The sequence below is a fragment of the Schistocerca cancellata genome, chromosome 2 (assembly GCF_023864275.1).
Source record: "Schistocerca cancellata isolate TAMUIC-IGC-003103 chromosome 2, iqSchCanc2.1, whole genome shotgun sequence".
NCBI classification, from domain to species: domain Eukaryota; kingdom Metazoa; phylum Arthropoda; class Insecta; order Orthoptera; family Acrididae; genus Schistocerca; species Schistocerca cancellata.
Window position 1 is genome coordinate 859,121,104 of NC_064627.1, and position 27,653 is coordinate 859,148,756.

General features: G+C 46.7%; 1 protein-coding gene across 1 annotated transcript in view; it reads left to right on the forward strand.

Moving 5' to 3' along the window:
• LOC126162794 (GPI transamidase component PIG-T) overlaps positions 1–27,653 on the forward strand; it is a 136,336-nt gene that overhangs the window by 1,359 nt on the left and 107,324 nt on the right. Inside the window, exon 2 of the mRNA XM_049919514.1 lies at positions 14,325–14,502. Coding sequence (XP_049775471.1) covers positions 14,325–14,502 — 178 coding nt within the window. The remainder of the gene's footprint in view (positions 1–14,324; positions 14,503–27,653) is intronic.

Consider the following 27,653-nt stretch of genomic DNA (forward strand, 5'->3'; position numbering starts at 1 on the left):
AACAGGCACTGCTGGCCTTAAATCGTTACAAATAAATCATTTATGTCAACAAAACATGTTCCATCAAATGTGTATGTACTTTGATATTATATTGCTAAATATGAATAATTTATTTCCTCATTAGAAAGACCAGGTGTTTTTATACTAGAAATGATATGTTTGTTTTTAGGCCCTCTGGATAAGGTTTAAAAAAGCTTTAAAATACTGTTTTTGTTAAATTTGAAAGATTTTTGTTATTCTTAGGGGCTGTGGTTTTGTGTATTTGTTAATTTTGATTTATATCTATTCTCACCCAGTAAAGCTGTTATTCAAGAAAGGCTCAAGGTAAGGTGTAGGAAACTTCTGATTAGTAAGACTTCTCCCAGTCTTTTCAAAAGTATTTAAAAAAAAAAGTTGTGGCAGCTCAGATCCAATATGTCATAGCAAAATATAATATTGTGTAAATCAGTTTGATTTCCAGAAAGACAAGAGCAGGGGATTACGGAAGTGTCCTATTCCACCTGCCTGCTATGACCCTTGACTCATCAGTAGTGTGGAAATGGCTATTCTAAGCATCTTCAATGTGGCACCTATGACGTCACTATATGCACATGGCAACAAACACGAAAATACATATAAATATGACAATAACATCTCCCTCCAAAAATACAATCAAACTAACAGGACAATGCAGGAAATTGGGGGCTTTAGGGTGCGGACAAGCTAACTATAACAATAAAAAAACACAACACAATCCCAAACCACACAAAATGACGAAAAAAAAAAACAGCATTCTGCTACACCAACAACATCTATAGGAATCTGACACTTCCCTTGACCTATATAGGTCCACCACACCTAATGATACCAAAATACCGACACCTACAGCTAAAAACTACAAAAACTGGAATTCGACATTTCCCTTTACCACAGCTGACGAAACCAAAACACCAATACCTAAAACTAATACTATGAAAATTGGAATCAGAGAGTTCCCTTGCCCTTTATAGTCAACCACAAGTATTGATACCAAAAAACCAACACCTAACACTATGAAAAATAAAACCAAAACCACAACACCTCAATATAAAAATCAAACATCCCTGCATAAATCAAGACATTCAGTACACCATAAATATACGAAATATCACAACTCGAGAAGAATAGACCCAAAATAACAATTACTTCTTACCACCAACAAATTCCGGCACTGCAAACTAGGTCGGACCGACCCCGCCCCCCCCACCCCCTTCCCTCCACACGCGCGCGCCCACACACACACACACACACACACACACACACACACACACACACACACACACACACACACACGTACCTGTCCCTGGTCCGAGACAACGAAATTCTGATTAACCTCATGTTTTGCGACAAATACTACACTTCACAATCTCATCGATCAGACCAGATAACTGGCGGAATTTAATAATGAACAACATGTCATCCCTGATCTCCAGCCGCAACATAGCACTGTTACATTTCATCGTCATATCAATACCTAACAACAGAAACCACACAATAAATTAGATGTCTTACTGCACCACAGACAACAAACCAGTAACACCAAACACATAAACAAACAAAAAACAAAACAAAAGATAACTGGTAACACACTGGAAAAGCTTCCAAACCTTACGTCCCTAACTACAAACACTGCCAACAATTTCACACATCCAACACCAAGGCTCAAATGAACCCAATACATAGCAGAGGGTACTGTCAAACACAACAAGATGACATCTACAAACACAACCAACTCAAAAACTCCACGCCGTAATGACGTCACACACCACAACACCCTTAACGTCACGAGTCAAAGCAGACGGGTGGAATCGGACGCTTCCACCAGCAAATTTGTTGAGAACATCTGCTTACCTTTAGACAAGTCCCATAGAGTCATGAAAATTTCGTGAACTTGCAAAGGCTTTTGTATCTGCAAGGCACTCCCTATTGCTCCATAAATCAGATAGAGACTTAATAGTAGTGCTTTGAGATGGTTCAGACTGTATTTATCTGAGAGAAAGCCAAGGGTAGTTGTAATGCCCAGTAAAGGAAATTGTTTCTCGGACTGCAAAATTATTTCACATGGATACTCAAAAGGTTCCACTTTAGGCTGTTTTTATTTCATATAAATGATTTACTTCTCAATGTAATGTGCAGATAACACATCTGTAATCACTGAAAGTGCAACAACTGAACAAAGTCCCCAAAAAGTCATTGATGCCATACCAGCCTATATGATTCAGATGATCTAAATATTTAAATTAAATAATTTAAAACTAAACAATCAAACTTCCAAATTACCCATAAAAATCAGAAACTTAAGGGAGCATATTCTGTCGAATTACTGCAGATATTTGTTGGAACAAATTGTCATAAACAAGTTAAACAGTCTTCCACTTACAAATGACATGCAATCTCGAAAAATTGTTTAATATTGTTGCTTTGAATCTTTTTAGGATACTGAATTATCTTTTTTGAGAATGAAACTAGTGTAAATAGGAGGATATTATCAATATCACTAAGATCTACTGCTAGAAATATGCATGATATTAAGTGTGTGGTTTCATGCTGACCACTGTTTGGGGATTTAAATATTTTAACTGTGGTGTTTACTTACATTTATAAATTGTTCATCTTTATACGCAACCTTTCTTAATTATTTGCAGTAAACCATTTTCAACATTTGTATGATACTAGGAACAAAGAATATTTCGTGTTATCATCTCGTAGATCAAAACCCTATTCTTAGACCCTCCAGTAAAAGCCTATGACAATCTGTAGTAAAGTAAAAGTGAAAAAGTGGAACGAACTTTGCTGGAAAGAAAATTAGATCCCATCCTTGTGCAAAAATGTTGTTATTCAGACACACAAACTTTCAATGTGGAGAAATTTAACTTTGTAGGGAAATTTAATAAACCTGCATTAACATTAATTGGTTTCCTCTGTATGTGTCTCAATTACATTACATATGTTTATGTATGTAATGTAGCAATAAAATTCTGATTCTGCTATCTTACATATGATTGTACAGATGTACCTTTTCAGATATTAGACTCAACCACATACATTGGTTTCCACATACACTGAGGTGACAGAAGTCTTGGGTTAGTGATATGCACATATACAGATGTGAGCAATATCTCTTTCTCATGTTACAAAAGAGCAGTACATTGGCAGAGCTGTCAGTTGTACTCAGGTCATTCGTGTGAAAAGGTTTCTGATGTGATTATGCCCATACAATGTAAATTGATGGACTTTGTATGTAGCATGGTAATATGAGCTTGATGCATGGGGCATTCAATTCCAGAAATGGTTAGGCAGTTCAACATTCAGAGATCCACAGTGTGCTGAGTATACCAGACTTCAGGCATTACCTCTCACCGTGGGCAACACAGTGGCAGACAGTATTCACTTAATGACTAAGAGCAGCACCATTTGTGTAGAGTTGTCAGTGCTAACAGACAAGCAACACTGCATGAAATGACCACAGAAACCAATGTGGGATGAACGACAAACATAACAGGACAGTATATGAAACTTCCTGGCAGATTAAAACTGTGTGCCCGACCGAGACTCGAACTCGGGACCTTTGTCTTTCGCGGGCAAGTGCTCTACCATCTGAGCTACCGAAGCACGACTCACGCCCGGTACTCACAGCTTTACTTCTGCCAGTATCTCGTTTCCTACCTTCCAAACTTTACAGAAACTCTTCTGCGAACCTTGCAGAACTAGCACTCCTGAAAGAAAGGATACTGCGGAGACATGGCTTAGCCACAGCCTGGGGGATGTTTCCAGAATGAGATGCTCACTCTGCAGCGGAGTGTGCGCTGATATGTTTGGAAGGTAGGAGACGAGATACTGGCAGAAGTAAAGCTGTGAGTACCGGGAGTGAGTCGTGCTTCGGTAGCCCAGATGGTAGAGCACTTGCCTGTGAAAAGCAAAGGTCCCGAGTTCGAGTCTCGGTCAGGCACACAGTTTTAATCTGCCAGGAAGTTTCATATCAGCGCACACTCTGCTGCAGAGTATCTCGTTCTGGATAACAGGACAGTGCGGCGAAATTGGGCGTTAAAGGGGTATAGCAGCAGATGACTGACACAAGTGCCTTTGCCAGCAGCACATCACCACCTGCTGTGCCTCTCTTGAGCTCGTGATCATATCAATTGGACTCTAGACTACTGTAAAACAGTGGTCTGGTGAGATGAGTCCCAATTTCAGTTGAAAGAGCTGATGGTAGGGTTCGAGTGTGTTGTAGACCTCACGAAGGCACGGACCCAGGTTGTCAACAAGGCACTGTACAGGCTGCTTGTGGCTCCATAATGGTATGGACTATGTTTACGTGGAATAGACTGGGTCCTCTAGTCCAACTGAACTCATCTCTGACCAGAAATGGTTATGGTCGGCTACTTGGAGACCATTTGAAGTCATTTATGGACTTCATGTTCCCAAACAACAATGGAATTTTTATGGATGACAGTGAACCATGTCACCAGGCCACAGTTGGTTTGAAGAACATTGTAGAACAAATAGAGCGAATGATTTGACCACCCAGATCACCCAGCATGAATCCATCGAACATTTATGGGACACAATTGAGAGGTCAGTTTGTGCTCAGAATCCTGCACTGGCAACACTTTTGCAATTATGGAAAACAATAGAGGCAGCATGGCTCAGTATTTCTGCAGGAGATGTCAAATGACTTGTTGATTCTGTTCAATGTCGAATTGCTGCACTACACCAGCCAAAAGGTGGTCTAACACAATATTAGGAGGTATCTCACACTTTTGTCACCTTAGTATACAATTTTTATGCAAAGAATTGTTATAATTTAGTATATAAAGGGGTTTTGCTATTCTGTCTGTCCAATATTTCTTCTTTCTTCCGGATTTTTTTTTCTTCATTGGAGATTACACTTCTTTCGGGAAAGTCAACCATAACTGTATGTCAGGGGAGACTTACCAGATGGGGTGAGAAGGAAAGACTGATTGTTGGGGACTGCCAACAACAAGTCTTTCCTTCTCATCCCATCCTGTAAGTCTCCCCTGATCCGCAGTTCTGGGTGACTTTCCCGAAATCTACACCTTTTGCTAGACCTCTCCGATCCATTTCCTTCACCCCTCAATCCTTCTGCCCGTGTTTTCTGCCGCCAGTTGGTGAGTATATTTTAAATCTGTCCTAGTACCTTAGGCTATGCCGATCAGCCCTTCGGCATAGCCAGTTTTCCTCCAGTCACGTATGTTGGCTTTGTCAACTCACAATGAAACTGTAACACTGGAATATGAAACAATGTCCCAAGAAATCATGGCATATTCTGAGAAATACACAGAGCATAAAATAAATACGAAAATCAGTAACTAACATTTTAATCCATAACAGCAAGATCGGTAATCATTGGTCTTGTGCTCTCCATGTCTGAAACCGAAGTAACCAATTTGTATTTCTAGATTCAGCATGTATCACTGGCTAGTATATACTATTTCCCGATTGACACTGACCAATGGAAACAGAAGAGCCACCAACACTGAAAATGGGCTGTAGCCCTTAGTCCGATAGCTGCTGATGTCTAGCAGTCTTTCTTTTTTTTTTTTTAGTGTGTCTTTTGGCCACTCAATTCCTCCTTGAACATTAAAATTATTATGTGTAGGACAGATGAACTTGGATGTTGATCTTGAGTTACCATTTTGCACAATTAAACAATGGAAAATACAGGCTGGAATATCAACAATATAAGGAAAAGGTTATGTTGCTACCCACCATAAAGATGACACATTGAGTTGCAGACAGACACAACAAAAAGACAGTTACATACTTAGCTTTTGACCAAAGCCTTCTTAAGAAAAGGAAACACACACATTTATTCACACAAACTAGCAGACCTCACACACACACAACCACCATCTCCAGCAACTCTGACCAGAATACAACTGTCGAATCAAACGAAAACAGCTATCATAGTGTGCAGCCCCTCCAAGGGTTCACTACTCTTTGACGAGTTTGTGGTTAGCTACCATGGGGCTCCAGCCTTTGCAGCAGCACCTGTTCCCTTTCCATGCTGCGTATCTCTCCTCCTGCTGTTCTTTTTCCCCTCCTTTGGGGAATGTGTCTGAGATATTTTTAGGAATGTATTTTGAAATTTTAGTAGCCTGACATTAGAACAGTCCTTCAACTGTTTTTTTCTTTCTTTCTTCATTCTCCATATCCTACCCTTTCTCTGCTTCGGCATTTTAGGTTCCTCTTTGTTTCTTCCTCCTCTCTGTGTACTCCTGAAGGTTGAAGGTTGGGCCATGTGTTACCTGGTGACCAGGTAACATGTAACATCCGACCTCCAGTTGGAAGCAGCGCACCATCAGAGACACTGGCAGTCGAGGGGGATTTTCTTGCAATGAACCAATCACCATGTCAGTCTACGTCTACTAAACATAAACAGAATGAAGCTAAAGATTCAAAGACTCTCCCAGCTGCAGTCCTTTACTACGGTTAATCTGTTTATTACTCAGAAAGGTGATGATGCAATTGCAGGCCTTGTGATATCCTGCTCTTGTTTACATAATGGAACTTTACTTTTGGAGGCCAATTGTGATTTTGAAGCCGAACAGCTGCTTGCAGCTTTGCTCCTTCACGACTATCCTTTTTGTGTCAAGGCTCATCAAATGCTAAATTCTTCAGGTCTCTCTCTCCCTCTCTTTTTTCACACTAGGCTGCTTGATGGTCTGACCAAGGGAGAAATCCAAAATTGCCCTTCTTGTCAGGGCATCACTGCAATCCATCAGGTAATGAAAAAGGTTGATGCAACCTTAGTGGCTGCATGCACTCTTTTTCTCATGTTTGAGTAGTGCATCCATTGAAGATCAAAGCAGTCTATGAAGTCATCACAGTCCGACCATACACTCCAAATCCAATGTGTTGCTACCAGTGTCAACATTACAATCACACATGCATGTCCTGTTGAAACTTGGCCAAATGTGTGAACTTGTGGTAGGGATGCTCACTAGGGCGATTGCTGCCCTCCTTGCCACCTTGTAAATTGCAATAGAGATCATGCAGCCTCATCCTGAGAATGCCCCGTGTATCTCAATGAGTGGGCCATCCAGGAGATCTGGGTGATGGAAAATTTACGTTACTCTGTTGCTTGTTAGTTGTTGGCTAGTTGAAAGCCCTGCATTTTAGCATTTGGCACTCACAGTGCTGTTCTTATTATGCCTCGCTCTATGAAGGACATAGCCATGCAGACTTGCAACCTCAGATTCAGCACTGCAGTTGTAAAATTGCCAAATATCTCAGTAATATCCCTGTCTCCTTCCCCTCCAGGTGTGCAACAAGCCACCAAATCTTCGCAAACGCGGCGAAATCGGCTGCTACACAACAGGCAGGCCAGAAAGGACAAGAGGAATACTACTGCAAAGGCTTTTTATGTCTCTCCACCCAACAAACGTCTGAGTCTTCATCTGCCAACCACAAAGGCTCTTAGAACTAGACAAAAGCAAAATGTCTTCTCCTTCCCTAACTTGTAGATCCTCTGTGACAGAGTCGCCACCTGGTACCCTCATCAGCCACCTTCCATTTTGCCGGTGCAGATCGCCTACCGTTTTTCTGCCAGGGAATCTGCAGGCTGGCCCAGTGAGAATGCCGACATCTCTGTAGATCTCATGGAACAGGATCTTCCAGCTCTGTAGCAGCTGCCAAGGTGACAACTCTTCATTTGTTCCTTCCTCCCTTTATCCCATTATGACTCCTCTAAGGGAGCGTTCATGGCTCTACATCCAACAAGGAGGAATTACGGCTGCCCTTGGAATCACAGTGTCCACTTATTCTCTGCCTCCAAGAAATAATATTGTATCCTTGCGACCGCTTTGACCTCTCAGATTTCCTTCTGGTCCAATTTGACCATCCCCTTTGGAGATCGCATTCCGTCTCATGGGCGATTTGTGTTCATCCATCATGACATTCATAGCCAAACAATCTCACTGAACACTCGGCTGCAAGCTGTTGCAGCCCGCATTATCCTTCTTTACTTTACCTTTTCTCTTTACAATGTATACATCCCTAATTGATCACTCCCTCACCCCTTTATGCTGCTCAGTGACTTTAATGCAGACCATTCCCTGTTGGGCTCTTTCAGAACCCTTCAGAGAGGTGCCATCTTGGTTGGCCTTCTCAATCAATTCAACCTCATCTGTATTAAAACTAGAGCACCCACTTTCTTTTCAGACACCATGCACACCTACTCCCATTTGGATCTCTCATTCTGCACTGCCCAGCTTGCCCATCATCTTGAGTGGTCCGTTCTCTCTGACACAAACTTGAGCAACCATTTCCTGTGCTATCCATTTGCTGATTTCTACCCCACCTATGTGTAAACCCAATTGGCAGCTTTCTAAGACGGACTGGAGGCTTTATTCCTCCCTGGCAACCTTTGACAAATGGCATTTCCACAGTTGTGATGACCCGGTAGAGTACCTCAGGAATGTTATTTTGACCACTGCGGAAGGTTACATACGTCACACTTATCTTTACTGTGCTGTGTCCCAGTCTCATGGTGGACTGAAGTGTGCCGTGATGCGATTCATGTGTAGAGACATGGTCTCTACATTTTTAACCATCATCCTACTATGGTGAACTGTATTTGTTACAAACAGTTGTGTGTGCAGTGTTGTTGCATTCTTCTTGATAGCTAAAAAGCTAGTTGGATTTCCTGTACTAGTGAAACTTCCTGGCAGATTAAAACTGTGTGCCCGACCGAGACTCGAACTCGGGACCTTTGTCTTTCGCGGACAAGTGCTCTACCATCTGAGCTACCGAAGGACGACTCGCGCCCGGTACTCACAGCTTTACTTCTGCCAGTACCTCGTCTCCTGTACTAGTGTTTTCAACAGTTCCACTCCCTCTTCCATCATGTAGGGCAGCCTTTGTTGGCTCTCTGGGACCTAGGTCTGTTCCCCGATTTTCAGCCTGACCGTAGCAGGTGATGTCATTGTGGGCCCTATAGCTATCTCCAACACCTTGGGCCACTATTTTGCGGAGATTTTGAGCTCCATCCACTATCAACCTGCCCTCTTTCCTCGGAAACAAATGGAGGCAGCTCAGATGGTACCCTTCTCCTCTCAGATCGTGAATACTACAATGCCACTATTACTATGAGGGAATTGGAGCATGCTCTTGCTTCACACTGATCTTCAGCCGCAGGGCCAGACGATGTTGGCTTTCAGATGTTGCAGCACCTTTCTCTTGCAAGCAAGCACTTTCTCCTTCATATATACAATCACATCTGGATAGACGTGTTTTCCAGACGCTGGTCTGAAGCCACTGTCATATCTGTATCTAAGCCTGGTAAGGACTACTGCCCCATTTCTCTCACCAGCTGTATTTGCAAGGTGATTGAACATATGATTCATGGCCAGTTGGCTTGAATCTCACAATCTACTAACCACTGCACAATGTGGATTTTGAACGTGCAGTTCTGCAGTTGACCATCTCGTCACTTTGTCAACCCATATCTGGAATGTGTGTCTGCAGAAATACCAGACTGTGGCATGTTTTCTGGTGTGGAGAAAGCCTACGATTCCTGCTGGAGGACTGGTATCCTCCATACTCTATAAACATGGAGCTTCCAGGGCTTTTTAAAAGACTGAGTTTTCAAGGTATGTGTGGGTTCTGCCTTGTCGGACATCTTCATCCAGGAGAATGGTTAGTTTCAAGGCTCCATCCAGAGTGTTGTCCTCTTTGCTATAACCATTAACACTATTATGGCCTGTCTCCCACTGGACATCTCTGCAGAGTCTTCAGTGGTCTCAATCGTCTTTACTCGTGGAGCACTGACAGTGGCTTTTGTGTTTCCTCTGACAAAACTGTTTGTATGAATTTCTGGCAGCGCAATGGGTTTCTTCCACCATCTTTACACATTGGGCCTGTTGCTCTTCCATTTGCTGAAACTCCGAAATTCCTAGGGCTCATGGTTGGTAGAAAACACTCTTGGTCCTCCCATGTGTGTTACCTGGCTGCACACTGTATCCAGTCCCTCAATGTCCTACATGTCCTCAGTGATATCTCCTGGGGAACAGATCAGACCACCCTCCTCCATTTGTACTGATCCCTTGTCTGTTCGAAACTAGACTAGGAATCGTTTTGTTTATCCATCTGCACGTCCGTCTATCTTATGTTGTTTTAACACAGTCCATCATCATGAAATCCGTTTGGCCACTAGTGCTCTTTGCACTAGCCCGGTTGATAGTCTCTATGCAGATGCTGCAAAACTAATGCTGTCATACCGAAGTGATGTTCTCGTCAGCAGGTACACATGCCGTTTGTCTGCCAAGCCTAGCCTAGCCACCCATCCTATGCCTCCTTTTTCGATGACTCAGTTGACCACCAGTATGGGGCACGTCCCCTCTTCTCTGTTACCTCCTGGAGTTTGCTTTCAGCTCCTATTCCAGGAGCTTAATTTCATGCTACCTGCCCATTCCCGATGGATGTGAACCTTTCACCATGTCGGCTTTGTGCGGCGGCCTGTATTCATCTGGGACTTCATTCACTTCCAAAGGAAACTACTTTGGATTCAATCTATTGCAGTAAGTTTCTCGACCTTCGTACACAATTTAATGTCAGCACCTTCGTGTACACTGATGGCTCCAAGACTGACAGTGGTGTTGGGTGTGCCTTCATCATTGGCGCTGACACTTTACGGTATCAGCTTCCAGTACACTGACCAGTATTTACAGTGGAGCTCTTCACCCTGTATCAAGCCATGCAGTACATCCAGCGACACAGGCTTATAAATTGTGTCATTTACTTTGACTCTCTCAGTGCCCTTCAGAGCCTGTGTGTACATAGTCCATCCATTAGTGCGATGTGGCAGGTGGAGTGTTGGGGGAATGTGGGTCAGATAGTTGGGGATGGGAAAATGGGCACGTGAAAAGCAGAGGAGCAGGGAAGGGGCAAGACAGGCAGGTGTTTTGGCAGAGGGCAACATACAATGAGGGCGACAGGATGTGAATAGTCCTTCTCAATCTCAACACCTTCTCTCCCATCCACTTCACCTAGTCCTCCTAAAACCAGCATGCCACCTTCCTGGACATTGATCTTCTCTTCTCTGATGGCTCTGTCCACACATCTGTCGACATTAAACTCACCAATGACCAAAAGTACCTGCATTTTGACAGCTGTCATCCCTTCCACAACAAACAATCCCTCCCATACAGCCTGGCCTCGGGAGACAGTATATCTACAGTGACAAAAACTCCCTTGCCCAGTAATGCTAAAGGTCTCACCAAGGCTCTCACAGACAGGGTACTATCGCGTAGACATACCCCTAGACCTAGTCTGCAGACAGACTCTCCTCCTACCACCCCGAATAACCAGCTACAAAAGAGTGGCCCCTTCATCGGTCAATACCACTGCAGACTGGAACAACTGAATCACATCCTGCTTGAGGCCATTGTTTACCTATCATTGTGCCCGAAATGAGGAATGTTCTACCGAAGATCCTTCCCACACTCCTAAAGTGGTGTTCCGCCACCCACCGAATCTTCACAGCATCCTAGTCCATCCCAATGCCACCCCAAATCCTAGTCCTAAGCACTTGTAGAAGATCCAGGTGCAAGACCTGCCCAATCCACTCACTCAGCATTTCCTATTCCAGTCCTGCCACTGGCTTACCTTACCCCATCAGAGGCAGGACCACTTGTGAAAACAGCCATATCATATACCAGCTCTGCTGCAAACATTACACAGTTTTTTATTTTGGTATGACAACCAACCAGCTGTCCACCAGCATTAGTGGCCACTGCCAAACTTTGCCCAAGAGCGAAGTAAACCACCCTGTGGCACAACATGCAACTGAACATAACATGCTAGATTTCTGCTTTACTAGCCGAGCCATCTTGATTCTCCTCTATGTCACCAGCTTTTCTGAACTGTGCAGATGGGAGTTATCCTTAGAACAGATTCTCCGCTCCCAAGATTATCCCCGCCTCAGCCTACGGTAAACTACTATCCCCAGACCCTCCACCCAACAGTTTATGTCCCTACTATTCTGTCACCTCCTCGCTATCCATTGTATGCCACCCTCTGGGAACACACTTACCCGAATTTCCTCTTCCCTGCTCATCAACTTTTCCATCCCCCCGACCCCTCTTTCTTCCCCACTGTAGGCAACGCAGTGCTTGAGGCAGTCTTTTCATGCTGCCATCTAGACACTGTACACATGCCACCAGACAGCTCTCTTCTCTCTCCCCACCTGTACCCTGCTGTCCCTTCCCCTCCACCTTAAGATTACTGCTTTTGCTTCTCTGGACAGTTGTGTTCTGTCTTGAGCTGCCGGAGATGGCGGTTGTGTGTGTGTGTGTGTGTGTGTGTGTATGTGTGTGTGTGTGTGTGTGTGTGTGTGTGTGTGTGTTTCCTGTTCTGAAGAAGGCTTTGTTCAAAAGCTAAGTGTGTAACAGTCTTTTCTTTGTGCCTGTCTGCAACTCAACATGTCATCTTTATGGGGAGTAGCAGTGATTTTTTTCCTTACCTTTTGCATAATTGATTATTTTGGCAGTTCAGAGAGCTGAAAGTGTTTTTTGTAATTGCTGATTGTATTTCAACCTGAGAAACAAATGGTGGTGAAACTACACTGCTGGCCATTAAAATTGCTACACCAAGAAGAAATCCAGATGATAAACGGGTATTCATTGGACAAATATATTATACTAGAACTGACATGTGATTACATTTTCACGCAATTTGGGTGCATAGATCCTGAGAAATCAGTACCCAGAACAACCACCTCTGGCCATAATAACGGCCTTGATACACCTGGGCATTGAGTCAAACAGAGCTTGAATGGCGTGTACAGGTACAGCTGCCCATGCAGCTTCAACACGATACCACAGTTCATCAAGAGTAGCGACTGGTGTATTGTGACGAGCCAGTTGCTCTGCCACCATTGCCCTGACGTTTACAGTTGGTGAGAGATCTGGAGAATGTGCTGGCCAAGGCAGCAGTCGAACATTTTCTGTATCCAGAAAGGCCCGTACAGGACCTGCAACATGTGGTTGTGCATTATCATGTTGAAATGTAGGGTTTCACAGGGATCGAATGAAGGGTAGAGCCATGGGTCATAACACATCTGAAATGAAATGTAACGTCCACTGTTCAAAGTGCCATCAATGCGAACAAGAGGTGACCGAGACGTGTAACCAATGGCACCCCATACCATCACGCCGGGTGATACGCCAGTGTGGCGATGACGAATACATGCTTCCAATGTGCGTTCACTGTGATTTCACCAAACACGGATGCGACCATCATGTTGCTGTAAACAGAACCTGGATTCATCCGAAAAAATGACGTTTTGCCATTCGTGCACCCAGGTTTGTCGTTGAGTACACCATCACAGGCACTCCTGTCTGTGATTCAGCGCAAGGGTAACTGCAGCCATGGTCTCCGAGCTGATAGTCCATGCTGCTGCAAACGTCGTCGAACTGTTCGTGCAGATGGTTGTTGTCTTGCAAACGTCCCCATCTGTTGACTCAGGGATCGAGAGGTGGCTGCACGAGCCGTTACAGCCATGCGGATAAGATGCCTGTCATCTCGACTGCTAGTGATTCAAGGCTGTTGTGATACAGCACGGCATTCCGTATTACCCTCCTGAACACACCGAGTCCATATTCTGCTAACAGTCATTGGATCTCGACCAACGCGAGCAGCAATGTCGCGATAAGATAAACCACAATCGCGATAGGCTACAATTCGACCTTTATCAAAGTTGGCAATGTGATGGTATGTATTTCTCCTCCTTACACGAGGCATCACAACAACTTTTCACCAGGCAACGCCAGTCAACTGCTGTTTGTGTATGAGAAATAGGTTGGAAACTTTCCTCATGTCAGCACATTGTAGGTGTCGCGACCGGCGCCAACCTTGTGTGTATGCTCTGAAAAGCTAATTATTTGCATATCACAGCATCTTCTTCCTGTCGGTTAAATTTCGTGTCTTTAGCACATCATTTTTGTGGTGTAGCAATTTTAATGGCAAGTAGTGTACATTCTGGTTATAATCATGAAACAGATTCATCCATTTGCTTCTGTGTGATAGCCTTGCCTCTTACTCAGTTTGCATTTATACAATCCATTAGCAAAAACAACAATTTATCACAATCGATTTTTTTTTTCCAAATTTGATTTCATGTAATATGAGAATGGTGTATGGTATAGCCTTGAAATTTTAATAGTATGAAGGGTATAAAAAGTTGTGACTATGATCCACATACTTTCTTCAAATTACTGTTAGTTCCAGTAATATAAGTTTATAACACATATGTCCTAAAGGAGAAATTTTTTGAATTTTTTTAGTCAAACACAGTCACCTCTTTCCACGTCCACTGGGTGAGATTGTTGCCCAGTTTGATGTACAAGAATTACATGTGAGTCTCACAGGAGGCCTGTGGCGGCACCAACTTTGGGGATATCCTGTGCATGATGCAGCACCAGGGGCTGAAGTTTGGGCATGGTTTAAGCCGACCAACAAGGAGTAAGTAAAGCTGGTCATTGTTTATTAATTATGCTTTGTGAAGCATCTGTAATAGATTAATGTTCAGTAGTAGAATCAATAGCTGCGGCTGATCTCCAAGGAAACCACACTCCTGCTATCTTAGAGTAGCAAAAGAATTGATTTTAACTTTAAATTAAATCAAAGACATAAACCATCTGAATATTTCCTTCTTTGCATTCAGTCAGCTGATGTTAAAAACAGTGAGACATTGGATTAGTATTTGGGAGAATGTTAATTCAAATCCCCATCTGGCCATCCATACTTGGGTTTTCCATCATTTCTCTAAATCGTTTAAGAATAATGCTTGGGGGGTGGGGGTTCCTTTCAGAGGGCACTATTGATTTCCTGTCCTTTCCGAATCTGAGCTTGTGCTCAGTCTTTAATGACCTTGCCGTGGACTGGACATTAAACCTAAACTTCCTTCCTTCCCTCCTTCACTCACTCACTACCAATCAACCACAGGGACCTTCTTTTGCAGTCTGACGACGAGCTGTGTTCATTTTGTCCGGTGCGTCCATAGGGGTCTGAGGGATAATCAGGTTGTCACCGGTGCCTTCATCTTGGCCTTCAAGGGTGACCCATTGCCCGAGAAGGTCAAGGTGATGGTCTACTGCTGTGATGTCAAGCCATATATCTCTCCCCCGATGCGGTGCTCTAAGTGCTGAGGTTCGGCCATATGTCATCCCGCTGTATTTCCAGCGTCACATGTCGAGATTGTGGATGTCCTTTGCATCCAAATACTCCATATGTCCTGCCACCCATCTGTGCCAACTGTGGAGGGCATCATTCACCTTGCTCACCAGACTGCAGGATTTTACAGCAAGAAAGGAAAATCATGGCATATAATACCCTGGATCGACTGACCTACACTGAGGATAAGAGGAAATGTGAGTGCCTCCATCCTGAGGCTATGACCTCCTCTTATGCCACTGCTATGATAACAGTTGTAGCCCCACCAGTTCCACGAATTCCAGTTGGCTCTCCGAGCCAGAAGACTACACTTGCACCCTTGATGGTGGGGGGCACATCCCTCCCTGTTGCTCCTGCACCACCTACCTCGGGAGCAACCCCCCCCCCCCCCCCCCCCCCCCCTCTAGCCATCGGGGACACTAGTCCCCACTTCTCAACCAGAGAAGTGTAAGTCCTCTTCAGCTCCTCTTGCCAGGAAGGGGTCCCTTGGGTCACTCCCTTCCCAAGTTTCTGCTAGTGGGGAAGATGACACCCGCAAGCAGCTGGTCGTAGGGCTTCACGATTATCCTCAGTCCTGGAGACTGAATCACAAAAGCCCTCCAAGCCAGAGAAACCCAAGGAGCAGTGAGAGAAATCCAAAAAGAAGACCCCCAAGACCAAAGGGTATTCTGGTGGCTCCCACACCACCGCTATCTACAAGTTCTGCGTCTGAGGATGGGGTGGAGATTGTGGCATCACTGAGGACCTAGATCTTGCTGGACCCTCAGACACAATGGATATAGACTGTTCAGGAAATAAGTTGTATGCGGCAGGTGACCCTGAGGCATAAACTGCCTCATTGAATGTTCCATGCCTTTCCAGCCTCACGATCACATTATTCTCCCGTGGAAATGCGGCAGTTTTTTCCACCACCTGGTTGAGCTGCAGCAATTGTTAAGTTTTACATGTGCTTTCTACGTTGCCCTCCAGGAAATCTGGTTCCTGGCATTGTGGACCCCTGCCCTTCTCGACTACAGGGCTTATTAACAAGAATCTTAGTGAATATAATAGAGAGTCAGTTGGAGTTTGCATCTATTTCCTGAACTTGGTGTGTAGTGAGCCTGTGCCCCTTCAAACCCCTCTTGAAGTTGTGGCTGTCAGGATACATATGACGCAGGAAATAACTGTCTGCAACATATATCTTCCTCCAGATATTGCAGTACACCTGAACAAATTGTCTGCACTGATTGCTCAACTCCTTGAACCTTTCCTACTTTTGGGAGATTTTAACACTCATAACCCCTTGTGGGGTGGCACCATGCTTACTGGCCAAGGCAGAGATGTTGAATCTTTGCTGTCTCAGTTTGGCCTCAGCCTCTTAAATACTGGGGCCGTCACACATTTCAGTGTGGCTCATGTTAGTTACTCAGCCATTGATTTATCACTTTGCAGTCTAGAACTTCTCCCATATATCCACTGGAGAGCACATGACAACCTGTGTGGCAGTGACCACTTCCCCACCTTCCTGTCCTACCCCTGGCGTCATGCCCACGGACGCCTACCAAGAAGGGCTTTCAACAAGGCAGACTGGGAAGCCTTCACCTCTGCTGTCACTGTTGAATCTCCCCCACATGGTGCCATCAATGTTGTGGTTGAGCAGGTAACTACAACAATCATATCTCCAGTGGAAAATGCACTCCCTCGTTCTTTGGAGTGCCCCTAGCAAAAGTCGATACCTTGGTGGTTGCCAGAAGTCGCTGAGGCAATTAAAGATCATTGGCGAGCTCTACAGCGACATAAGCGACGCCCTTCCCTAGAGCACGTAATAGCCTTTAAAAGGCTCCGAGTCCGCATTCACCAGCTTATCAAAAGGCGGAAACGGGAGTGTTGGGAGAGGTGTGTCTTGACCATTGGGTGCCTTTCGTCACCTTCCCAAGTCCCCCCCAGGGGGTCCACAACTCTTTTGTGGATACGTGCGTAGCGAGCACGGGACCCCGAGCTAATGTGGCCTTCCTTCCTTTCCGGGCTGCATACCTTCCCTTTCCGCATCCTTCCCCATCCCGCATCTTCGCCCCTCCTCCCCTCACCTCTGGCTCTTTGCTTCCCTTTCTCCCCATCTGGGAGTATGGTTTGTGCCTAAGTCCGGAGACGGACGCTCGAAACTGTTCCAACTTCCTTGCTTTCTACACTTGCAAGTCTTCGTCCTTCCTCTGTCCTTTTCTTTTCCTTTCCTCTTCTCTTTGCCCTTTTCTCCGCTGTGGCGTTTGAGACCCTCTTCTTTCCTTTCCCTTTCTCTTTTTTCCTCCCTGTGTGTGTCTGAAGGCCGACCCACGCACTTCCATGCGTAGCCGGTGACGGGGTAACACGTAATTGCCCGCCCCGGGTAGACAGGTAGGACACGTACGTACCCCCTGGTAACGGCCAAGCCCAGGGAGGGGTGATTACCCGAGCTGATAACTTCCGAAAGTGCCGATTGGTCCCTCCGTCCGTTTGTCGGGAGGTGTGACCTGAGGTGTGAACAATCACCTAAGGCGGGAGTGCCCTCAGTGAGGGCCCCCACAAGGGAGGAGCGCGCCATCGGAGACACCGGTAATCATGGGGGACTCTTCCGCAATGGTTTCCTCACCTTCCACTATGTCTGCTCAAAAACGTAAGTTCACTGAGTCTCAGCCACAGACGGTTCTTCCATCGTTGCCACAGTTCCTTGTTGTTTCTCGGTCTGACGAAGGTCACAACTTCTCCACGGTCAACCCTTTCATTATTCAGAAAGGTGTCGGCGCAATTGCAGGTCCTGTAAAGTCTTGTTCCAGATTACGGAATGGCACCCTGTTGTTAGAAACAAACAGTGCCCTCCAGGCACAAAAATTGCTGCGTACTTCTCTGCTCCACACCTTCCCTGTCCGGGTGGAACCGCACCGCACTTTAAATTCCTCGTGTGGAGTCGTTTATACACGATCCCTCGATGGATTGTCTGACGAAGAAATTCAGCACTACCTGTCTGACCAGGGCGTAACGGCTGTTCATAGAGTTATGAAAAGGGTTGACACAAACATCATTCCAACCCGCACTGTCTTCTTGACGTTTGACAAAGTTCAACTCCCATCGAAAATCAAAGTGGGCTATGAGATAATTTCCGTTCGCCCTTACGTCCCAAACCCTACGCGTTGCTATCGATGTCAGCGGTTCAATCACACCAGCCAGTCATGTTCCAATCCGGCCAAATGTGTTACGTGTGGCAAGGATGCCCATGAGGGTGCTTGTCCACCTCCATCCCCTCGCTGCATCAACTGTATGGGTGACCAGGCTGTTTCCTCTCGAGATTGCCCCGTTTTTAAGGACGAAAAGCTCATCCAGGAAATAAGAGTGAAGGAAAAGGTGTCGACCTTTGCTGCTCGAAAATTATTCGCCAGTCGACAGCCCACCGTGCCTCAGACAGGAAAATACAGCACTGTCCTTGCTTCTCCTCGGCCAACAAAGGAGGCGGCCACGCAGACTTGCGACCTCACCTTTAGTGCCACGGTCGTCAGATCGGCCAGCGCAAAGATCGCCCGTTCAATCTCACCACTTTCGCCTGCCCACTCTATGGTTCACCCTTCGTCGGGTTCTGCTAAATCTCGAGCCCAAAAGTCAGACACCAAGTCTTCGAAAAGAGAGCATACTCGTGAAGAGTTTTTACGTACCGCAACTTCACAACCATCGGTTCCTCCTTCATCTAAACATCATACTTCCAAGAAGGCTACAAAGAAACCCAGTTCCTCTCCTTCTCCGCCAAGGTGTGTCCCATCTACAGCACCACCTGGCGGAAATCGCCCTCTGTGTCGCCGAGGCGCACTGCTGGTGGCCGGTCAACCGGCCAATCGCTGGTGGCAGGAGCTGCTCCTGACCAACCTATGGATCAGGATCTTCTGCCTACGGCTGAATGCCACTCCATGCTGTCGGTTGCAAGCTCTGAGCAGTCGTTGAGTTGACAGCACCCTTGGTCACATTCCTTCATTTTCTGTTCACCCTATGTCCATTATCCACCGAAATATCCGCGGCATTCGAGCCAATCGGGATGAATTGTCGATCCTCTTACGATCCTACTCGCCGGTCATCTTCTGTCTTCAGGAAACAAAGCTGCGTCCCCATGACCGCTTTGTTCTCCCTCATTTTCAGTCCGTCCGATATGACCTCCCCTCTGTTGAAGGCACTCCCGCCCATGGAGGACTCATGATTCTTCTCCATGATACTCTCCATTATCACCCAATCCCCTTAAACAGTTCCTTCCAAGCTGTCGCCGTCCGCCTTTCCCTCTCTGGATACACGTTCTCTCTTTGTACTGTATACATTCCATCGTCCACACCAATGGCACGAGCTGATCTCCTTCATCTTCTTGGTCAGCTTCCACCCCCCCTAATTGCTGGTTGGTGACTTCAATGCCCACCACCCGCTTTGGGGATCTCCACAACCTTGTCCACGTGGCTCCCTATTGCTAGACGTCTTCCACCATGCGGATCTAGTTTACCTCAACACTGGGGTCCCCACATTTTTGTCTGCTTCCACGACAAATTTATCTCATTTGGACCTTGCGGTCGGTACTATTCCGCTAGCTCGGCGCTTCGAATGGTTCACCCTTGATGATACACACTCGAGTGACCACTTTCCATGTGTCCTTAGACCGCAGCCTCAACTGCCATATATGCGCCCGCGACGCTGGAAGTTTGCCCAAGCCGATTGGACACTTTTTTCGTCTCTAGCCACATTCGATGACCGTCGCTTTCCCAGCGTCGACGATGAGGTCACACATATTACCGACGTTATTCTTACAGCTGCGGAACGTTCAATACCACGCACCTCCGAATTGCCCCGGCGCCCCCCAGTTCCTTGGTGGAACGAGGCATGCCGTGACGCAATACGTGAGCGGCGACGTGCTCTTTGCATTTTCCGTCACCATCCTACTTTGGCCAACTGTATCCGCTATAAGCAGCTCCGTGCGCGATGCCGTCGCGTCATCCGCAATAGCAAGAAGGCAAGCTGGAAATTCTTTATTAGCTCATTTAACACCTTCACTCCCTCCTCGGAAGTTTGGAGTTGGCTTCGACGGTTCTCAGGCGCGCCTAGTTTCTCCCCGGTCTCTGGGCTCACTGTTGCGCATGATACATTAGTGGACCCCGTCGCAATTTCTAACTTATTGGGTCAGCACTTTGCTGAGATTTCGAGCTCTTCCAATTACCCGCCAGCGTTTCTCCCGAAGAAACGTGCAGCAGAAGCGCGACCTCTTGCTTTCTCCTCTCCAAATCGCGAAAGCTACAACACTGTTTTCTCCATGCGGGAACTCCAACATGCACTCTCTTCTTCTCGCTCCTCCGCCCCAGGACCGGATCCACATCCAAATGTTGCTGCATTTATCATCCCATAGTCTGCGTTACCTCCTTCACCTTTATAATCGAATTTGGACCGACAGTACTTTTCCCCGACGATGGCGGGAAGCTGTCGTCGTTCCTATTCCGAAACCTGGAAAGGACAAACATCTCCCCTCTAGCTATCGCCCCATTTCTCTCACGAGTAGTGTCTGTAAGGTTTTGGAGCGTATGGTGAATTACCGTTTAGCTTGGTGGCTGGAATCCCTAGTCTTTTAACACCTGCCCAATGCGGATTCCGAAAGCATCGTTCTGCAGTTGACCATCTTGCTCTCTCCACTTATATCATGAACAATTTTCTCTGGAAACGCCAAACAGTAGCAATATTTTTTGATCTGGAGAGAGCATACGATACCTGTTGGAGGACAGGCATCCTCCACACACTGTTCTCTTGGGGCTTTCGAGGTCGGCTGCCCCTTTTTCTTCGCGAATTTATGGCAGAGCGCACATTTAGAGTGCGGGTGAACACTACTCTCTCCCGTACTTTCTCCCAAGAAAACGGGGTACCCCAGGGCTCCGTGCTGAGTGTTGTACTGTTTGCAATTGCCATAAATCCAGTTATGGATTGTCTCCTTCCTGATGTCTTGGGCTCCCTCTTTGTGGACGATTTTGCGATCTACTACAGCTCTCAACGGACCAACCTTCTTGAACGACGTCTTCAAGGATGACTCGATCGCCTCCACTCTTGGAGCATCGAAACCGGCTTCCGTTTTTCTCCCAGTAAGACCGTTTGTGTTAATTTTTGGCGACGTAAGGAGTTTCTTCCACCCTCCTTACATCTAGGACCTGTCAACCTTCCGTTTTCAGACGTCGCTAAATTCTTGGGTCTTATGTTTGCCAGAAAACTATGCTGGTCCTCCCACATTTCGTATCTTTTGGCTCGCTGTCTGCGATCCCTCAACACCCTCCGTGTCCTGAATGGTACCTCGTGGGGAGCGGACCGAGTGGTCCTTCTCCGCCTCTATCGCGCCTTCGTGCGCTCGAAATTTGACTATGGAAGCATAGTCTACTCCTCTGCTCAGCCGTCTATTCTTCGGCGTCTCGACTCTATCCACCACCGTGGATTACGTTTAGTGTCTGGAGCTTTTTACACCAGCCCTGTGGAAAGCCTTTATGCTGAGACTGCTGAACCTCCGCTGTCCAATCGGCGAGCAGTCCTTCTGAGTCGTTATGCCAGCCATCTGTCTTCCATGCCTGCTAATCCAGCCCATGACATATTTTTCGACGCCTCCTTTGATGTAGGGTATGCAGGCCGCCCCTCCTCCCTACTACCTCCGGGAGTCCGCTTCCGTCAACTGCTCCATTCTCTTTCCTTCCGCTTTCCTAAAACCTTCTTGACAACTTGGGGTACAGCACCGCCTTGGCTCCGTCCCCGGATCTGCCTGCTCCGTGACCTTTGTCGATTTCCCAAGGATGGTACCCCTTCACTTGTTTATCGTCGGGCATTTGCTGCTCTATGTGCACAAATGACGGAAGCCCCATTTATTTACACCGATGGCTCGAAAACATCGTTAGGTGTAGGGAGTGCCTATGTTGTTGGCGACACCCCAAATCACTTTCGGCTTCCCGACCAGTGTTCGGTCTATACTGCGGAGCTTTATGCTGTTCTCCAGGCTGTCCACTACATCCGCCGCCATCAGCGGATACAGTACGTTATCTGCTCCGATTCTCTCAGCTCTCTCCTCAGTCTCCAAGCTCTTTACCCTGTGCACCCTCTGGTCCACCGGATTCAAGACTGTCTGCGCTTGCTCCACCTGGGGGGCGTCTTGGTGGCGTTCCTCTGGCTCCCGGGACGCGTTGGTATCTGCGCAAATGAGGCGGCCGATATTGCAGCCAAGGCTGCAGTCTCTCTTCTTCGGCCAGCTATTCCATCGATTCCCGTCGCCGATCTACGGAGCGTTTTATGTCGTCGTGTTGTTCATTTATGGCACGCGCACTGGTTGACACTTCCCCAAAATAAATTGCGGGACGTGAAAACTCTTCCTTGTGCTTGGACCTCTTCCTCCCGAACGCGTCGTCGGGAGGAGGTAATTTTAACTAGACTCCGGATAGGGCACTGTCTTTTTAGCCATCGACATCTTTTAAGTGGCGATCCTCCCCCACTCTGTCCCCACTGCTCTCAGTTGTGGACGGTAAGACACCTTTTAAGTGAGTCCCCCTATTTTACTCCGTTACGTGCCCGTCTACAGCTGTCGCCTGATATATCGTCAATTTTAGCAGATGACATGCGATCGGCCGATCGCGTTCTAGAGTTCATTCGTGCCAGTGAAATGACGTCATCATTTGAAGTTTTTTTGGGACAACCAACCCCCTTCTGTAGTGAATTTTTAAGCCTTCCTTCTGCTTTTAGTTTCTCCAATTTTATGACTTTCGTTCCCATTGCTGCTGGTTTCCGTTTTCGGTTTTTTACTGCTTCCTAAGTCACAGACCGGGCGCTAATGACCATAGCAGTTTTGCGCCAAAAAAAAAAAAAAAAACCTTCCCAAGTCTGGATGAAGATCAAACGTGTTTTTGGGTACCAGACCCCAACAGGTGTTCGTGGCGTTACCATCGATGGCGTGTTTTCTAGCTACACAAACATGATTGCCGAGCACTTTGCTGAGCACTATGCTCAAGGCTCTGCATTGGAGAATTACCCCCAGCCTTTCGCTTTCATCCAGAACCAGAATTTTACCTTAATGACGATCCACTCACTGTAGTGGAGACATATCAATTCTTAGTACTAGTTTTCGATGCCCGATTGACTTGGCTTCGTCACCTTTGACAGCTTAAGCGGAAGTGCTGGCAACACCTCAATGCCCTCCGCTGCCTGAGCAACACTAACTGGGGTGCAAATCGCTCTACACTGCTGCAGCTCTACAGAGCCCTTGTTCAATCCCGCCTTGACTGTGGGAGTGTGGTGTCTGGTTCGTCGGCACCTTCACTGTTGCGTTTACTCAACCCAGCACACCACTGTGGCATTCAACTAGCAACGGGAGCTTTTAGGACAAGTCCAGTGACCAACATCCTGGTGGAGGCTGGGGTCCCTCCATTGAAGGTTAAGCATGCACAACTGCTGGCCAGTTACATTGCACACGTTCGTAGTTCCCCTGCACATCCGAATTACCATCTCCTTCTCCCACCCATGCCGGTTCATCTCCCACATCAGTGGCCCAGGTCAGGGCTTACAATTGCAGTTCATGTCCGAACCCTTCTATCCAAACTGGAGTCCTTGCCTTTACTACCTAATTTTGGGCTCAATTCATGTACATCTCCACGGTGTACACCCAGGCCGTGGCTTCGACTGGACCTATTACATGGCCCTATGGACTCAGTTAACGCCGCGCTCTCTGCTGCCACTTCTTGTCGATTCTTGACATGTACCGAGGCCATGAAGCAGTTTGCACCGACGGCTTGATGGCTGACGGTCACGTTGGCTTTGCGTATGTCCATGGAGGACATATGGAACAGCATTCCTTGCCTGATGGCTTCAGTGTTTTCACTGCAGAGCTGGTGGCCATGTCTCGTGCTCTTGAGCACATCCATTCATGCCATGGGGAGTAGTATCTTCTGTGTACTGACTCCTTGAGTAGCGTAGAAGCTATCGACCAGTGCTACTCTTGTCATCCTTTGGTAGTGACCATCCAGGAGTCCATCTATGCCCTGGAACGGTCTAGTCGTTCAGTGGTCTTTGTCTGGACCCCAGGTCATGTCGGAATCCCAGGCAATGTACTTGCCGACAGGCTGGCCAAACAGGCTACACGTAAACTGCTTATGGAGATCGGCTTCTCTGAACCTGACCCGTGTTCTGTCTTATGCCACGGCGTTTTTCAGCTTTGGGAGACAGAATGCCATAACAGTAAACACAACGAACTGTGTGTCATTAAGGAGATTACGAATGTCTGTAAGTCTTAACAGGCGGGCCTCTTGCAGGGAATCAGTTGTCCTCTGCCGGCTCCGCATTGGCCATATGTGGCTAACGCAAGGTTACCTTCTCCATTGTGAGGACCCACCTCAGTGTCACTGTGGCTCACAAATGATGGTCGTCCATCTCTTGCTGGACTGCCCATTTTTAGTCACTCTGCAGCGTTCTTTTAACTTACCCAGCACCCTACCTTAGGTGTGGGGGCAACAATGCGTCAACAGCAGCTTTAGTTTTATGTTTTATTTGTGAGGGTGGGTTTTATCATTTGATCTAAGTTTTTGCGCCTGTCCTTTGTCCCACTGCATCGTCCGCCCTAGAGCTTTTAGGGTGGTGGTTTTAATGTGTTGCAGAGGTGCTGGCTTCTCCTTTTTATTCTCGTCGTTGGCCAGCCACTGTAATCTGCTTTCTTGTTTTACTCTCTTCTAACTGTTTCTCGTGTTTCTTTGTTGTTTTCTTGTCCTCTTTTGCTCCTTTTAGTGTTTGTTACTTTCCTTCGTTCTTGTGGTTTTTCCTTTCTTTCCGTTTTGTGTTGCACGTCTCGTTTGTTTTATTCTCCCCCATGTGACATTGTTTTATTTGGAACAAGGGACTGATGACCAAGCAGTTTGGTCCCTTCCCCCCACTTTTAAACCAAGCAGCCAACCACCAACAACTTGATTCACTTGGAGTCTGCCATCCGATCGGCCTTCTCCCGGCGATGACACCTTATTGCCGTCTTTTTTGACATGACGAAAGACTTCGATACCACTTGGCAACACCGCAATTGTGCTACTGTGCATCATGAGTGGGGCCTCCGGGCCCGCTTCTGATTTTTATATGGAACTTATTGTTGCTCCACACTTTCAGACTTCAAGTCGTGCTTCCCACAGTTCGCCCTATATCCAAGAGATGGTGTTATGCAGAGCACTGCCCTGAGCTTCCCACTCTTTTAATTGCCGTTAATGGTCTCCCACTATCATTGGGGTCCTCAGTATCTCCCATCCTATAAGCTGACAATTTTTTTATATCCTTCTGCTCCTCTTCTATTGATGTGGCTGAACATTGACTGCAAGGAGTCATATGAAAGGCACAGTCGTGGGACCACACTCGTGGCTTTCAGTTTTCAGCCACCCAGACTTGCGTCATGCACTTGTATCATCGTCATACTGTCTACCCCTATCCAGAACTTTACCTCGATGAGCAACTACTTAATGTAGGGAGACTTACTGCTTTTTGGGACTGGTCTTTGACGGCTGTTTACCTTGGTTTCCTCATCTTCATCAGCAAAAGGAAAAGTGCTGGCAGCATCTTAATATAATTGGATACCTGAGCCACACCAACTGGGATGCTAATTGCCCTAAACTGCTGCAGCTGTACAGAGCCCTTGTGCAGTCCCGTCTTGGCTAAGGGAGCCTGGTGTATGGTTCAGCATTGCCCTCAGCATTGCGGCTGCTGGACCCTATACACCACTGTAGAGTTTGGCTTGTGACGGGACTTTCTGAACCACCTCAGCGAACAGCCTCCTCTTAGAAGCTGGCATTTCTCAATTGGATACTAGGTGACAGTAACTGCATGTGAATTATACTGCCCACATTCATAGTTCACCTCACCATCCAAATTACCGTCTCCTTTTCCCTAACACTGCAATCCATCTCTCACAATGGCAGCTCAGGTTGGGGATTCCAATTGCAGTCTGTGTCTGGTCACTTCTTACTGCACTCAACACTTTTCCTCTACCACCTTTCCTGTGGGTCAACTCACGTATGTCTCTATGGTCCATGCCTTTGGCCACAACTTCATCTGGACCTATCACAAGGTCCAAAAGGCTCAGTTCCACCTGAGGCCCTCCACCGTCACTCTTTCTCTATTCTCGGTGAGTTCCAGGGCTCATAAATAGTCTACACTTATGGCTCAATGGTCGATGGTCACACTGGCTTCACTTACGCTCATGCTGGCCATACTAAACAGCGCTCCTTGCCAGATGGCTACAGTGTATTCGCTGCAGAGTTGGTGGCCATCTCTTGCACTCTTGAGCATATCTGCTCCTGCGCAGGTGAGTTTGTCATCTGTAGCGACTCCTTAAGTAGCCTACAAGCTCTCAACCAGTGCTTCCCTTGCCATCCCTTGGTAATGACTATCCGGGAGTCTCTTTATGTCCTCAGAAACAGTGGAAGTTCAGTGTCTTTCATTTGGACCCCAAGACGTGTTGGGATCCCGTGCAATAAACTTACTGACGGACTGGCCAAACAAGCTACCGATAAACCAACTCTGGAGATCGGACTCCCGGGAACTGATTTCCGATTGGTCCTACACGGCAAAGTTTTTGGGATCTGGGATACTGAATGGCGCATCCTCAGTACACCAAATAAACTATGTAGTGTGAATGTGGTCATCCATGTGACCCACTCAAAGGGACTCCATTGTCCTTTGCCAGCTCTGCATCTGCCGTACTTGACTGGCTCATGGTCACCTCCTCCATTGCAAGGCCCCGCCTCAGTGTCGCTGTGGTTCCCACTTGACTGTCGTCCACATCTTATTGGACTGCCAACTTTTAGCTGCTCTGTAGCAGACTTTTCACCTTCCCACTGCACTGCCAGTGGTGTTGGGAGACAATGCCTCAACTGCTATTACGAGGGCAGTTCAATAAGTAATGCAACACATTTTTTTTCTCGGCCAATTTTGGTTGAAAAAACCGGAAATTTCTTGTGGAATATTTTCAAACATTCCCGCTTCGTCTCGTATAGTTTCATTGACTTCCGACAGGTGGCAGCGCTGTACGGAGCTGTTAAAATGGCGTCTGTAACGGATGTGCGTTGCAAACAATGGGCAGTGATCGAGTTTCTTTTGGCGGAAAACCAGGGCACCTCAGATATTCATAGGCGCTTGCAGAATGTCTACGGTGATCTGGCAGTGGACAAAAGCACGGTGAGTCGTTGGGCAAAGCGTGTGTCATCATCGCCGCGAGGTCAAGCAAGACTGCCTGATCTCCCGCGTGTGGGCCGGCCGTGCACAGCTGTGACTCCTGCAATGGCGGAACGTGCGAACACACTCGTTCGAGATGATCGACGGATCACCATCAAACAACTCAGTGCTCAACTTGACATCTCTGTTGGTAGTGCTGTCACAATTGTTCACCAGTTGGGATATTCAAAGGTTTGTTCCCGCTGGGTCCCTCGTTG